The sequence below is a fragment of the Ostrinia nubilalis genome, chromosome 3 (assembly GCF_963855985.1).
Source record: "Ostrinia nubilalis chromosome 3, ilOstNubi1.1, whole genome shotgun sequence".
Lineage (NCBI taxonomy): Eukaryota > Metazoa > Arthropoda > Insecta > Lepidoptera > Crambidae > Ostrinia > Ostrinia nubilalis.
The window spans coordinates 4,197,254-4,214,052 of record NC_087090.1 but is presented as its reverse complement, the minus strand read 5'-3'; the positions used below and the strand labels follow the sequence as shown (position 1 = coordinate 4,214,052).

The window sequence follows — 16,799 nt, the reverse complement described above, 5'->3', positions numbered from 1 at the left end:
ATATTATCTTACTTGTGAACAAGATTAGAATAACAATAACTAATTTAATCACATAGTTTAGTTTTTTATTTCATAGAATGTAGAGCCTTTGTAAGGCTTAGCATAACCGAATAAAATGCAGGTATGGTATATGTGCTAGGCACGTTTAATCCTTACACCCTTGTCAATCAAAAACTGGTTAGTAGAGGTCTCTTTATTTGATTCAATTTGGTTACTGCTTTGATAGGAAAAGTACGTACCTAATTATGTATTAAGAAATTGACTAGTTTAACTGACGCGCATGTTTCTTTAAAAACTCACAACGCTTACATAAGTTTAAAATCTTCATTTATACAAAAACACAAGTAATAACGATGTCTTATTTATTATTAGTCGGAACTGTATTATTTTACCGAACTATTAATAATTAGAAATCAAACGCAGGAAATTATTCATTATATGTTTCATTATTCTTGATTTACTTTGTTACCTTTTCACATTTCAATATCTTTGCCTCTCGTGTCGCTAACACTTTACTTTGAACTAATTGATGGACACGCGTGCCACATCATTATGCTCATTCCATAGTGAGGATTCCATCGCTGAGACTCGAGTTATCGATCATTGCGTTTAAGTAATTATTGTGACGTCTCCGCCACCTGATGACGTACACTACACCAAGTGCAATAATTACCACGAAGAAGACATTGAGAACGATACTAGCGACTAACCCTTTACTGTTATAAACCTTATTGTAAATCGTATCTTCTTCGAGTGGAGGGGTGTCGAGTTGTATATAGTTTAAAACAGGTATTAATGGTAACTGCCGACCTTCGACGAAAGAAGAGATCAGCTCCAGGGTCTCGAAAGGTTTGTCCATCGGCACCAAGTGCCCGGCACCACGTACAAGTACTTCGGTGAAATTCCCGCCACTTTTCACGTATCTGGAAAAATAAATTAATAATTCTGTACAACTTCTGAAATCCTATAAAAAAGTCTATTTCTAGTTCCTTAGAAGTTCCTGTGTCCATTGGTAGGTAACATTGAGTAATGATAACACCTAGCAAGCGGGCGATCTGGCAACTATCAGAAGAACAAATAAATTTATAGTTTATAAACTATCAATTTATTTGTTTAAAAACTATAAACACGCTTTTAATTACTGCACTAAAAGGCCAATTCGTTTAGGAGTTCCTATGGACACCTCCCGACTTAATCGTCAGGACCCTGGACATCATCTAGCACTAGAGTGCTTGAAAAGACAAATCCAATGAACCGAAACTCGATGCGATTCCGCTGTTTCGTTTAGGAGTTTCTATGGCCACCTTCCAGTCGCATCATCAAACCAGCTCGATGGTACCATAATATTGTACTTTCATCTAATCTACATATAATTGTCAAGTTTCATGATGATACAAGAATTAGAAGTGCGTGTAATTCAGATTCTTAGATTCCATTACATAGTTACATACACGACGACTTAATAAAAGCGTGTTAAAAAGAAGAAGGCCATGATGAACATTGCGTTGTTCAATCTAGTGTATCGAGGGCTATGCATTATTGTTATAGAATTGCTTGTTACATACCCTGCGACGGTTCCGTTATGAGACCAAGGTGTCCGCGGCGCGTTCAAGAAAGCCTGGCGGCCACTCCAGCGCCAGTGCTGCCTGCGGGCTTCTGCGTTCATCACGCACGGCGCTGTCAGATCTAACTGACCGCTGCAAATGAGGAGAAAGATTCGCACAATTATCGTCGCTTGCCTCGCTAACTGACGTATCTGACATTTTTTCGAAACTGAGTTATCTACACCATCTTTATCAATTTCCCGAGACGAATCGATCTGTCTAATCGCCTGAAAATTTTGCAAAATGTCAGTTACGTCAGTTAGAGAGGCAAGTGATGTTATAACAAGCTAGGTACCTACTTAGACTGCTGAAGGCATTAACAACGAGATAAATCATTAAAGGATTTTAGAAATAGCCTGATATTCTATGATTTTAAGTCTCCTTTAATAAATTGAAAAAGCTCACCAATAAATCAATATCCTGTAATGCTCCAGTAGCTTTTCTACTTTTGCTGTGAGACTGACTAGAAAATCTTGCCGAAGCATCGTATTCGCGGACCCGTGGCGAAAATCAAAATTGGCGTTCCCCACATGCAGGGCTGCCCTGACAGGAGGTGACGTCACGAACACTTGGAAGTTTAACACGTCGATGTAGTCCTTCAGAACGTTGTACGACTGTTTCTGGCCAGTTCCAATTTCAATCTTATCCAATAATGTATTGCGGGTCTATAAAGGAAAGCGAACATTGTATGTATTGGACTTAAACGGCAAACCAAGAAAAGGAAAATGAAAATACTTTTATTAAATAAACACTTTACAATTACAAGATATATGCCGCTCTCGCATAAGGTTAACCTGTGTAACGAGAGTCAGGCTCCTCCTCAAAAAAAAACATAATACTAAAATTTAGTGTTTAGATTTAATTTTATCTTTTAATTTTTAAAAATAATTTAAATAGAAAAACAAAACAAAAATGTGTGTGTGTGATAGTGTGAGTGTGATTTTGTGTGTAAGTGAATAAGTGTGCTAAGAGAAACTAGTAATTGTCTGGATTAACTTAAAGGAAGATGATATTTTTTTTTTTTTAATATATGCTTTCTCTACTCCATTTGTTTGTGTTCATCTTAAATGTGACATTACTAATGTATTTTAATACCTCGGTAGCCTTAATGTAATCGCCATCTTGTATGGCCTTTGCGTACTTTTCCTGAAGCGGCTTCACAGCCAAGACTCCTTGAGGGTCAATGAGGCCCCACTGGTAATATACCGAGGTCAGGTTCACTTCGTCTCTACGATCTATTATAGGATTGCCCATCATTACGCCCTGAAATAAAAGATAGGTATATAAAGTTTTAAAGCTAAGAAAATCCAATGCCCGTTTTACGAGGAATAGCATTTGCATGCACCATATTATGTACTCGCAAAATGTAGAGTTTATTCCAAAGCTCAGAAAAGAACTACCTAATAATTTCGTTATAAAGAAACACTTTTTTGACGTTTTCACAAATATTAAATTCAATAGCGTCTGATTCATTTTCTTCGTAAGGTACCTGTTTCTACCTAGGTAGTAAACAATTTTCATACAACACATCAATTAACGTACCTCGTAACACCAAAAGTCAAAAGAACCTTTTCAGGGAAAATTAAAAGGTTTACACGGGACTATTCCCACCTCTCGTTCCCCACCGCTACAACTCCTGTGTAGCCAGGATCTACAGCTTGACCGCCAATAAAAACTCAAACCAGTGAAGATCCGGGGGAGACTTTGACTTCAAAATTAAGTTTCAACTTCACTCCAGTGCAAAGCGGATGAAAGGTGACAAAACAAAGGTTTTATTACTAGAATATTTCATCATTTCAGTCTCAGGACGTCCACTACTGAACATAGGCCTCCCCAATGATTTTCCACATTGCCCGGTTGCTACCAGCCTGCATCCAGCGCTTTCCTAGAATATTTACCTGCAAGTTAATAGTCGTATCCCGTAGTGGTAGATCAGGCAGGGCTGGCGGGTGTAATATTCTGTGCGCGAGCGCAGGCACGTAATGGCCGGCGTAGGACTCGCCCGCCACGTACAGCGGCGCGGAACGGAGCTCGGGGAACAATAACAGGAACTGCTGCAGGGCTCTGTACAGGTGGTTCGAGCACTGGAACAGGGAAACCAACTGATAAGCCTAGGTGTCAATTTGCAATGAAAGATTCAAAGATTTTTGCATAATGGACACCTACACAAAAGATCTTATTAAAGTGCTTACTGTTGCGCTTAAAATTGTTAGCGCGTTCAATCAATCGTGCTATATCAAAAACATCATCATCATCGCGTGGCTAATGATAAACTAATGTCCTAGTGTTTTATTCGACACAGTTGATGATTTTTCTTCTACTTATATTACTCAAATACGTTTTGGGACATCAGCACTTGACTTTGTTAGTTCATCATCATGACCATCGTTACTTAGTCTCCACTGCAAGAGACACGACCCTTAAATTTAATAAACATGTAGGGAGATTGATTCGGTCTGTACCTCATGCTGGCCAGAAAATAGGAAACGGAAAGAGTAGCAGTGGTCCTATTCTACTCCGTCGGAACCAAATGGCTAATGGCAAGTTCTTTTTCGTTCGTTTCAGCCGAATGACGTCCACTGCTGGACAAAGGCTTCCCCCAAGGATTTCCACAACGCCCGCCGCTCCTGCGCTTCGTTGTACATATTTTAAACTAGCGGCCACCCGCGACTTCGTACGCGTGGATCCTTAGTGAGCACCTAAGTTCTAAAAGGAACCCAAATGCACAATTTGAGACTCCTAGCACTTGTAGTTTCTGAGATTTCGTGATGTGTGAGTCAGTCAATCAGTGACCTTTCGCTTTTATAATATAGATTAAATTAGTAAAATAAAATAATTACTTCGTCCATGTTTTGAACTAAGCCATCGAAGCCGTTGGTGAAGCTGTAGCCGGCACCCACCGGGTTGTCGATGAACAGCATGGAGTACTCCTGGGTCCACGCTGACTTGCGCACTGCACCATAAAAACTCAATATTAACCAGTCCAATCGGCAAATACACAATATGGAGGTAAATGGGAATCAATTCCGAATTTAATAAAATTTTGGGTTTCATCATCATCATCATCAACAGCCCTTTACAGTTCACTGCTGGAATGTGAGAGCCTCCTCCACTAAAGTGGAGGGTTTTGCCATAATCCCCACGCTTGGCAGGCAGCCATTTTGGGCTTATTCCCAAAATATTGTTCTTCTTTTCCCATCGGGTTCATGAAATTTTAAAATATTTTTTTAAATTGTCATATTATGAAGTCCCACAAGACATATCCGAAGTACCTTGCTGCTGCTATTGATGTTGTAGTTACACTTTAGAGCCGACAGCAAGTTAAGTACATTAACAGGTAACAATAATACGTTTTTGTTACAGAATAGCACTTATTACAGCTGAGAAAAGATGCCACAGTGTTTATATTATAGCTGTGTCATCGTCTGTACCGTAAAATATTGGGGTTATATTCAGGGGTTAAAACTGGATTGAGGTGCTACCTATAATGTAATATTTTAATGTTGTCGCCAATTTTTGGAAAGGGAATTTTTACCTGCGTATAGTTTTTAGTAGGTACATTCATTTATTTATAGTAGCCATTTATTTAAGAAAACGTTGTCCTTATCTGAAAAAATAGACTTGTGTCTTATGTTCTCCTACGAGCCTATTTTAGGTGTAAAGTATAAGTTAAAGTACCTGTATTAACAGATAAAGAAAAGGCATTTTCATCATCATCATCATCATCATCATCACCTCAGCCATAGAACGTTCCCTGCTGAACATAGGCCTTCCCCAATGCTTTCCATGTTGCCTGGTTGTTACATGTTGTAACATTTTCAAAATAATAATGAACATTTTAATAAATAAATTATGTAAACCTTACTCGTATAGATTATCCCGGAACTAAGAGAGATAGAGCTAACAGATAAGATACGTAACATTTCAATAGATAAACGTCTGTGACTAAAACGCTCATAAGTAGTCATTCTAAAAACGTTTGCCCCAAACTTGCGACCGCAACTGTTGTTGCCATCTGGTATGGAAACCATCAGGCCGGGTGGTTGTCAACTCATTAGGTAGAGACGACTGCTTATCAAACTAAATAAACCCTGTAGCATCTTATTTTGCAATAAAAATGTGTAATCCAATATGCTATTGGTGTACGACTGATGTGCTAAATTTCATGTAACCGACTTTCACGAAACCCCTATCTAATCAATACTCAAAGAACAAATACGCCCGTATTCACAAACGATGCTTGCTTAAGTGAAGCAGCAAATCGAATGCACAGCGTTGAATAGAGCTCTGTTCGTGTGTCATCCTGTGCGTCCACGCGCACTGTGAGACCTTATAGCAATGTTTGTGAATACGGGCGTTATTCACTTTGCTACTTACTTAAAGCATTAAACATGAAAATACAAACTTACATTTCAATCCATCATTTTCGTACATAAACGGACCCATTTCTACGAAGAGGCCGGCCAGGCTCGTGACTCCTGGCCCGCCCTGCAGCCAGACGATCCATGGAGTTGCGTTCAGGGGTTTGTCAGGTACAGGGAAGTACCAGAAGAACAGGTTGGAGTCGTATTTTTTGTCAACCGTAAGAAAACCGGAGTAACTCGACACATTCAGAAAGAGTTCTGGATTTACTTTTGACAAGTTCCTCGCTAAGTCGCTTTGGTTCTGCAGGATGTAAGGGGTGAGGATCAGGGGCGGTGTATTTGGTAGAATTAACGCAATTGTCATAGACCTGAAACAGAATTTAATACTTGTTTAGCGTTGTTGTCCTAGTTAGTACCTAAGAACGTTAGTTAATCTGTCATCACAATCGTGTTTATTATTACTCAAATAAGATTTCACAATGTTTAGCTAATTCCTATGGCCCGTACGTCCCATCGTCTCCTTTTAATTCCAAAAACCACTCAAAACTTAGATACACCATCCTAATTAACATTACGCTATTATTTATTTAGGTTCAATTATTTTACCCCAGAAACACGGCCAGAAGATACGTACCTAGATAAATCATGACAAGTAAGGTAATAAATTAATAAATCAGTGGATCTCAATACGAACGGGTCAACTGGGCGAGTAACGTACCCAATGATAACAAGTAATAACAAAAATATCAATGTCTCATGTTTTTGATATAAGTGCAATATTTCAACTTAATTAAGTAGGTACAGGGTGAGCAAAAGAGTAACAAACATTTGGATACGGCGTAATCCTTTTCATTTCCAAAGAGGCGTCTCATGGGGGTTACCTACACCATATCGAATTACAAATGATCGAAAATCAAAATATCGAACACTTTTCATCGAACGATCAAAATATCGAATGATCAAAATATCGAACATTCAGAATATCGAATTTACAAATGATCGAACGATCAAAATAGGGGCGTTTGCTTTAGTAAAAAAAAATTGGCCAAGTGCGTGTCGTGCCACGCGCAATGTAGGGTTCCGTAGTTGTCCGTCATTACCATAATATATATATTTCAGAATCAAGCAATTACTTCATCTAAAGTCACTTTTCATATTTTAATCTAAGGATCTTTTATTAGTTAAGAAATATAATACATGAGTTAAACGATTATTACTCAAACTAACTAACCTATCTTCTCCGTTATAGTTTTAATTGAAAGTTCATAAAAAGCATTATTATTATGAATTTTTCCAGATTTTCAAGCCAACAGTTTAGTTTTTAGAGGGGGAGGAGTCGTATTAATATGCGTAAGTACTAATTAGAATCCAGGCATAAGCTGAGCTTTGCATTTGTGTGAGTGATCACCAAAAGTAGAGTCAGTAAAACAACTTAAAAAATCGCAAAAAATGTTCGAATGGAAAAATTCGGACTTGCGCCTCAGACCGATTGCCAAAAAGTGGTACCTACATAATATCTTTCGGTAGCGCATTTTCTTACATAACTTTTCAATTCCTATCATTGGAGGTCCGAAAATATTTCTCATACTTTTTTTTTTATCTTTCATGTGAACTCACTCAAATGGAAAGCTAAGCCGAGGCCTCGCGAACTGTACCTACTTCGGTATTTCCCCTGGCTACTAGGCTATTATTTTAAGGAAAACAGTGATAAAACTGTCCTGTTACAAGTTTTGCAAGCTATGTACTTATACTTACTAAAGGAAAATTACCACGTGTATTTAAGACTCAATTTACACTTAAAACTTAAGTGTTAGTTGGGAGAGCTTTATGTGTACCATTTTTATGGCTTAAGGATTAAATAAATAATAAAATATTAATGTTTGGCGCTCTATCATAAAAATTTCTTTACTAGATTTTTAGTAGGTTTCATTATACTTTTTTGATTACACTATTTTTCATAATTCTAGACAATTTTAGTAGTTTTTAATTATACTAGTGTAACCTTGTAATCTATCAGAATAATTAATGGTTTGATCTATGTATCGAAACCACTAAAACCATTAATTAATGCTTAATGACTGATTGTATTTTCATGCTATTAAAATTTGTATTTCACTTACCCAAAAAGTATTACTGCTGCAACAGCCTGCCTCATTATGCACAACAATGTAAACACACCACTGACTACTGATGGACGACTCTCTCAGAGAGAGTATAGTCGTGAGAGAGACAGCACAATAACACACGCTGCGCGAGCAGGACGCGAGATTTCTGATAAACCAAATGTCGTTCTATAAATACACTAACGCGACTAAAACTCGAACTGCACATTCGTAGCCAATTTATTATGATCAATAGCGGTAATAATCATTGAATACCAGCTGTTTATCAAAACTATTCGATGATGAGATAATTATCTACGCGAGTCGTTTGGTGACTTGCTGCCGAATGAATGAAAACACCGCGGCACCGAACAAACAAGTGGGACGAAGTAATATAGGTACCTATGTATGAGTCAGTGCTTACGTCAGCAGCCAGTGCATGCGTATTTAAAAGCTCAAGCAATTTCAGCTCTCAAAAATCACTCTACAAAAATAGGAACACGGATATCATCGCGACATTATTTATATGAGACCCGTGTTTCTCTATTTTAGTTGAAATGGAACGTGAAAGTTAAAATCTGACTCTACATCTACTTTACCTTAGTATTATGGTTTTTCAAATGCATGAAATGAAGGGTAAAAATAAAGGTACGAGTAGTTCGACAAATTATATTTTATTATAGTTATTTGTTTTGTATTGTATTACATATTATACTCGTATAGTGATACGGAAAAAAAATCTCAGGTAAACATGCACTATCGACCCATTGAAACGAGCGATCGCTTTGAGCGACGAGCAGCAGTGTATGAAAATTGCAACCGCAATATGTAGAGACCACTACTTTGCTATGGCCGAATTTGCGGGACCATATTAATTTACTCTGATATTATTAAACGATGTTAAATATGTGTTTGCAGAAAACCCATAAATCACCTAACCACCTATAGCAAACTTAGCTCTACTCGAAAGAAAGAAAGAAAGTATTTATTTGATGCGAGTATTAAAAGCCTCGATATACCTCTACTGAAAAAGGCTTAGCCCATATATGCCCAGAGGCATGAAAACGATCAAATGGTACAAGTTCTCTTGCGGTGCCAATAAAAGAAACTGTAAATATGCCAAATTACATTAAAATCTGAGATTTAAATAGTTTTGGGCATATATGGGTTAGAGATTTTTAATTGGAGAGGGATACAAAACATGCATCTCATCATGTTTTGTATCCCTCTCCAATCAAAAATCTCCAACCAATGCGCTGCTTATGACACGGTTTCACAACTTTACTACGCATCTTCACCGCTCATCTTCCTCGCACATCTCTTTTGTTTATTCTTCTTTAACATCGGCTTCGCCGGAGGGGATGTTCTATAGCGATAGGGCATCCTACTGGAAATCAGTGTCGGGACATGTTACAAGGTGTCAAATTTAAAACTGAGCGGGCGCCCTTTTAACATTATGTGTACATTATGTAAAATTTAATTATGTTTTATTGTGGGATAATCAAGTTATTATTATTATTTATAACAGCCTATAGGTAGAAGGCGTGAGTTTCGTTCGAGAACATGGTCGTAATACTGTCGACGTACTCCTGCCAAGCTATAGCGCTCACGCGGCTAGAGCGCGGCAGGGGCCGGGCGTGCGTCCACTGCGTCGCGAGCCACTGCATCGGCGCGGGCGCATCCTTCGCCGCCATGTGTCCCGCGCCGCGAACCACCACCTCGGTGAAGCGGCCGCCGCTTTTGTAATACCTGCAATTTTTGTGAACTAAAGAATCATTCGGGCAAATACCTAACTACCAGCTGCGGTATGTCTCCACAGTGCTGTTGCTTACTATCCGTGGCTTACATCGAGGGTTTTTTATACATCTGTCAATCCTAATTTCGAACGCCTCCTATGATCTCCCCATTAATTTCGTTAAACGTCCAATAGTATTTCTTTTTCATAATAATTTCATAACGTCTTGATCTTTACTGGTTGGGTTTTTTGACAATCAAGCTTTAGAGCCTGGATACAAAGAAGTTACAGCAGTGAGAACCTGCTTTATTCACGTACGTACCTACTTTAACGACGGAAGAAAAATCACGTCCTGTATGATGGAGCAAGTGCAATTCAAATACTAGGCACAGTAGATTATTCGTTCTCTACATAACTAGTCAGAATTTTCTAAAGACATACCCAGCCAGCTTCCCTTTGAAACGCAGTGGATGCCGGGTCGCGTTATGGAACTCGGCCCTGCGGTCCCATCGCCATTTGCGGTAGTTCTCCCCTGCCACAGAATATTCTAAGGACATACCCAGCCAGCTTCCCTTTGAAACGCAGTGGATGCCGGGTCGCGTTATGGAACTCGGCCCTGCGATCCCATCGCCATTTGCGCTAGTGCTCCCCTGCCACAGAATATTCTAAGGACATACCCAGCCAGCTTCCCTTTGAAACGCAGTGGATGCCGGGTCGCGTTATGGAACTCGGCCCTGCGGTCCCATCGCCATTTGCGGTAGTTCTCCCCTGCCACAGAATATTCTAAGGACATACCCAGCCAGCTTCCCTTTGAAACGCAGTGGATGCCGGGTCGCGTTATGGAACTCGGCCCTGCGGTCCCATCGCCATTTGCGCTAGTGCTCCCCTGCCACAGAATATTCTAAGGACATACCCAGCCAGCTTCCCTTTGAAACGCAGTGGATACCGGGTTGCGTTAAGGAACTCGGCCCTGCGGTCCCATCGCCATTTGCGGTAGTGCTCCCCTGCCACTGCGCATGACAGCATCTGATCCAGCTGACCACTGTAGGACAGGGAAACGTTATTTTCATTAATTGAAGGGGAAAAGAGAAATTCAATTGGTAAAAGTATCAAAGTAGGGAAAAGTATGTACTTTAATTTCTTTTTCCCCCTGAGGGAATGTGATACTCCTTCGTGATAGATGTTTCCACCCGTTAATGTCTAGCTAGAGCCTTTAAAAAGTTTGTAATTTTTTATTATGCATAACAAGGCAGTTATTTGACCACAATCGCACCTGATGTTAATAATGGATAGTATGTAATAAGTATAATGTAACCGAATATAATTTTAGTTAATTTAAATTTATTTTTAAACATAAACATTTATTTCAGAAATGAAACTTACCAATACGCCATAACGTCGTAGTGATTGAGAAGCGTCTCGAGCATCGGTCTGGTATTCGACAGGAATTCCGGTGCTAGAGCCATGTTCGCAGTCACATTTATTAATGAGAAATCAATATCTCCCACGTGAAGCGCCCTTTTTATCACGGACTTCAATAAAAACTCCGAATAATCGCCAGCAAAAAGCGGCGTGTCTTGAAGAAAGTTGTATGCATGAGGCAGACTTGACATCTCTATTAACATGGAGGCTATAGCCATCCACTTCTGTAAACAATACAATTTTGATACATCGTAGTGCATAATTATAATTAAGTATTATGTATGATGTGAACAACAATAGGGAGAAATTATTTTCATTCATCGAAAGGTACTAAGATGCTGATGCTTACTGCCTTTAAATATTCTAAGTCATACCCCACGGAGAATACTACACGTAGTATTGCCAGTCTACCAATAGCTAAATGCCTAATGTCAAGAAGACTACGAGTCGTGGCATTATTTACCGACTGAGATGCTACGAGTGCTACGACACCATGGTGTCGTCAGTGTCGTTCTCATCATGATGAGTAGCTACCTTTTCGTATAATAATTTATGTGTAATGTAATGATACTGAATAAATACTTTTTCTTTCTTTCTTCTTTCAATGGAGTGGTGTAAAATATCACATGATTGACCTGTTTCGCTGCAATACTTCTGCCTGCCTCTATGTCCTGGCGGAAAGCGTCGATCAGCGGCTGTGCCTCCTGTATCTGCTCCTTGTCCAAGAGCCCGAAGTTGTAGTAGGGCCTGGTGATCTCCGCGAGCATGCTGGGCTCCATGTACGCGTTGCCAAGCATCAGACCCTGAAAAGTTAAATATTGATTGATTTTTAATCCGTGAATCCGTTCCAACATTGCTCTGTCATATAATATTACATTTCCAAGATATGTTCGGAAAAGTTATGCCGAGCGAGGAATAAAAGTTTATTATCGGTCCTATGTCGGAATATTGGAAAATAACGTGACAGAAACGAATCGCTGCATAACCGACTCCACGTAGTCTTGTCTGCCCTACCCCTAGAGTGTAATTTAAAAGCCGGAGGCGCGGAGGGAGGGCAGCCCTCGTCCGCTGTAACGAGGCTCAGGCGCCCGGGTGAGCTGGAGCGGCTGAGGCTGGTCGCCGAGGCGCCGACGGCGATCCAAAAAGCCGAAGCTGCGGAAGCAAGCGTGGGTGCCTGAGCCTCGTTACGCAAGGGCGGAAGGGCTGCACATCCCGCAGCGCAAGAGACGAGGAGATACCAATGCATGGATTTTGATGTAGTTTATAAAAAGTAAGATCACGTAGTATTGAAGTATTACGAGTATTATAAGAGTAACGCGAATATTCTGACACCATGAAAAGTAGATACTTAATAGTATTTATGATGTTTGTTAAAACCTATTAGACTAATCCAGTAGAGACTAACTCGGGCTGAGCTGTTGGTCTTGCATTACAAACTCGTGACCTAATCCATAATAACTCACCCTGAGATTGATGTCTCCTCCGGGGAAGTTCTTGTGCCGGTGGACCTCCATCGCCAGCGCCGGCACGTACTTGCCGGCGTACGACTCGCCCGCGATGACGAGCGGCGCTGCTCGCTGCTCCGGGAACAGTTCCAGGAACTGCCGCAACGCGTTGTACAGGTGCTTTGAGTACTGCAAAATGAAGTTAAACTAACTAGGATGACCTTCAAAAATAAAAGTTACTCCACTCCGGTATGTTCCGCGCAAATTATAGACGGAGCTCGGGAGGTCCTTCGCAATTTCGTCACTCCAGCCATTCTTTCTAGGTGAAGTCTGTGAGCTAAACTATCTCACACTAATCTTAATTAATTAAACGTAAGATCTCACGAGTTTATCTGGCACAAAAAAATCTCAAAAGGTGCTCAAATTGTACGATTTGATGACCTAAAGATATATTTCAAATGATGGAGCTATACAGCGGTTCGGCTATTGACGTGCTAAAGTAAAGTGCTTTTTTGGTTGTGGTTTAGTTAAAGAGTTTGTGGAAACAAAGTTAATTTTTACCGTTTCCATATCTTTGGCAAAGCCATCCTTATGTTGCGTGAAGCTGTAGCCGGTCCCGACCGGGTTGTCGATGAACACCAACGAGTGGTTCCGAAGCCACGTATGAGGGTTACCTTTAACAGATAAATAACGTAAGTGCGCCTATTAACGACCCCCCAAAATTTGTATTCTATTACCGCCCTATTTTTCTTTCTTTCATAAAATACATAATAACAGGTTCCAGAAAACACGTTACCTAAAAAATATCTAGATATGTTTATTGACTATCAAAACGATTAAAGTTTGTGTTCGTAAATAACCAGTAAACGGAGTTATTTGACATTAAATGGGACGCGCCCGCAACGGACGCACTTTTCATACTGACGCGCTCCCAGCTACTTAAGGTGCACCTTGTTATTAATTAGCGATTTTAACACATTTAAAATGAGTATACCAACATGTTTTTGCATAACAATATTAATTCGTACTTTAGTTTCCTTAATAAACCCTCAATATAGCCCTCTCGCTGTATTTTTGTGGCTTAAATACAATTTTAAATAAGGGCGGTAATAGAAACACTTTTCATAATTTGGTTCCTAATAACGACCCATGGCGTTGTTAGAATTTTGATAAAGTTTTTTATTTTAGTATTTGTATCTTTAACTACGCATTTAGCCTCCATTTTGTTGTCTTGATCGATTCATAAGATTATTTCACATAATTAAATCAATTAACGCCATACGTTAATTGTCATAGGTTTGGCATAAAACTGCAATGAACATTAAAGAATATCTCTAATAATGTATGACAATAGATTTGATAAAAACCTGTTAAATTCTAATTAGTACCTATTTGATATAAAATAAAACCTAATAAAAATGATACTTCACTGATCATGTCTTCATTAATGTAGATATTTTAGCTGCTTACTGTTTTTTTTTACGGTCGCTAATAGAATAAAGTAATGTTCATACTTAATTCTATAACCGCCTCATAACTGTAACGCCACCTGCGAAGACTTATAAGCCTGTATTTTGTATATAACTAACATTTATGTCATGACACCAAACCAATCATGCGTTATCACAACTACTATGTAACTTTTTAAGATCTTTAGAATAATAAAAAAAATATTTAAAATAATTATACAGACAGTGTCCATTGTCCATAGTTTAAATTAAAATACACAATTACACACAATTAAAATAAAAACTAATTGAAAATTATAGTCAAATTAAATATAAAAATGAAATATTAAATGAATATTAATTTAATTTTATTAAAACTCAAATATAGTTTAAATAATGACCCCCACTACTCACTAGAACACCGGGTACCGCGTAATCAAGTATAATAGAGGAATTTATTATTCTTCTATTTTTGCTTGATTTATTTATTTATTTTCGAGAAGCGTGCCTTTTCTCTTTTAATTATAAAAAAAAATTGACTTGAAAAAAAAAACAAATTTAACTAAAACTAAAAACAAAACAAATTTAACGTCAAAAAATCAAGTGGTTCCCGAGCCTCTGAGCGGGAATCGAACCCGTGCCTCTTGGAATATACCCAATTGAAGAGCAATATTCTTAGCGGTCGGTAATAGAAACAGAAAAAACGTTAATAGAAACACACCTCGTCTATAGGTCGGTAATAGAAACAACTGCTTTTTCAGATTAAATTGCTATTTATTAATTATTGTGTGATTGAATACTCATTTTTACTACTTGAATTCAAAGATTACTTCATCATTGTTATAAATAAATTAAAGTGTCTTTTCTATCACCACGTCTTATATCTAATTTTCTAACGTTTATCCGAAGTGAGCTTAAACTGGCGGTAATAGGCGCATTTACGTTATTCACTTTTAATCTAAAATAAAGGAACAGAAAAGTATTAAGGTATTTGAGTTATGTAGACCTGTGTATAAACAGACGTCAAGTAAAATGTCAGTAAATTCCTATCATATTTTATTAATAACGGATTTTTTTTGTCTAACACAAAGATGGAAATTTGCAAAGCATTGCAAGGAAATATATATGAGTAGCTTGTTCTAGAAAGTTTAATAAAATACTTGCGTTTCAGATATCTTTGATCTTTGATTGTGAATGGTCCGATTTCACTAAAAAGGCCTGTCAAGCTCGACACACCCGGCCCTCCCTGCAGCCACACGATCCATGGCGTTTCGTTCACAGGCTTATCTGGTACAGGGAAGTACCAAAAAAATGTGTTCGAATCGTACGTCTTGTTGACCGTGAGAAATCCCGAGTAGCTCTTGACTCCGAGAAACACTCCAGGGTCCACTTCGGCCGCCTTACGCCCATCAACAATGCGACCTTCTTCAATGTACGGTGTCAATATCAAAGCTGTTCCGTTATCTTCATTGAGTTTAGGGGTAGAAGGCCCATTATCCTTTACGTCGGCTTCAGAAGAGGTTTCGGTATTACGAGGAGTAGGATTTGGATTTAAATTCACTTCCAAATCTATTTCATTTTCAATATCTTGTATAAGGCGGGCTCCTTCGGTAGAATTTATCGAAATTACAGATTTGGGCTGGCCAGTCTGATCACTTCTAGTAATTTCAATTGATATGTTCAAGTTTGTAAAAGCAATCCGCCCAAAGGTACTGAAACGCAACACAATTAGATAAGTAAAGTTGATTAAAATAAAGCGAGTTGAAAAATATACACTGTTATAAATATAGCGATAAGACCGCCTAATGATACCGTCTCTTTTATGTATTTCTTTTTTTTCTTGTCTTATGTTTTGTACAATAAAGTGTGTTCTATCTATCTTTAAGTGGGTGGTACATTAGGTACATACTTGCTAGCTACTTTGCTAAGGAAAATTAAATTTAATTAAACCTGATTACTTAGGTAGTGTAGTGATATGAAGCTTTAACGCAAAAAGACCTTTTGATATGGTAGCAAAACCAACTTTTTTAGTCTTTTTCTAGGGAAATAAAACTAAAATATATTGTTTTAATTTATCCTGGTTTTAGATGTTTAAAACAATTTAATTTATTGTTGTCGGTTGTTGAGAAAAGATACGAAGACGAACTCACCTTCCTAAAAGACACAAAAATACACAGTAACATGTCACGTAACTGGCCATCTCAAGCGATGTGAAGACCTTGACTCGTTTGGTAAATATGTAGCACTGTTAATTATATGATTGAGCGCGCGCCACTGAGCCGACATAGTGCAAGTTTAGTATGAATCAAGTTATCGGCTGAACTGTGATCCCAGGCAATCGTCTCCAGTCTCTGACGTCGCTTCGTGTGAACCACGATTGAAAGACACGTGCAATTTGTTGGCTCTCATAATGAATATTTGATTTACTTTCTTAACAATCACCCCTAGACAAGTGAAGGCTCCCAAAGAGCAAAATTTTTTTTTCTTTTATTTCATGTTTTTTTTCTTTTATTTCATGTTTTTCTTTAAATATTATCTGACGATTTGTAGTTAAGTAACTAAGTACTATGACTTTGATGGACCGAGGAAAGGGCAATATATTTCTGTTTCTGCCTATAACTTTTTTCATTATGTACCTACTCGTACCTCTGAAAATGAGCTCATTTTCATTTCGATATT

The 16,799-nt window shown here is 38.4% G+C and overlaps 1 protein-coding gene across 1 annotated transcript; it reads right to left on the bottom strand.

Annotated features, from left to right (window-relative positions):
- Positions 1–124: 124 nt before the first annotated feature.
- On the bottom strand, positions 125–16,416 carry LOC135088132 (uncharacterized). Its single transcript, XM_063983013.1, has 16 exons — positions 16,271–16,416; positions 15,285–15,832; positions 13,234–13,346; positions 12,691–12,861; positions 11,863–12,030; positions 11,189–11,451; positions 10,719–10,847; positions 9,647–9,819; positions 8,089–8,173; positions 6,014–6,336; positions 4,445–4,557; positions 3,503–3,688; positions 2,700–2,867; positions 2,010–2,269; positions 1,566–1,697; positions 125–923 (listed from the first exon to the last, which is right to left on the bottom strand). The coding sequence occupies exons 1-16, from the start codon at positions 16,318–16,320 to the stop codon at positions 557–559; spliced, it is 3,249 nt and encodes a 1,082-aa protein (XP_063839083.1). The 5' UTR covers positions 16,321–16,416; the 3' UTR covers positions 125–556.
- Between the last annotated feature and the right edge of the window lie 383 nt (positions 16,417–16,799).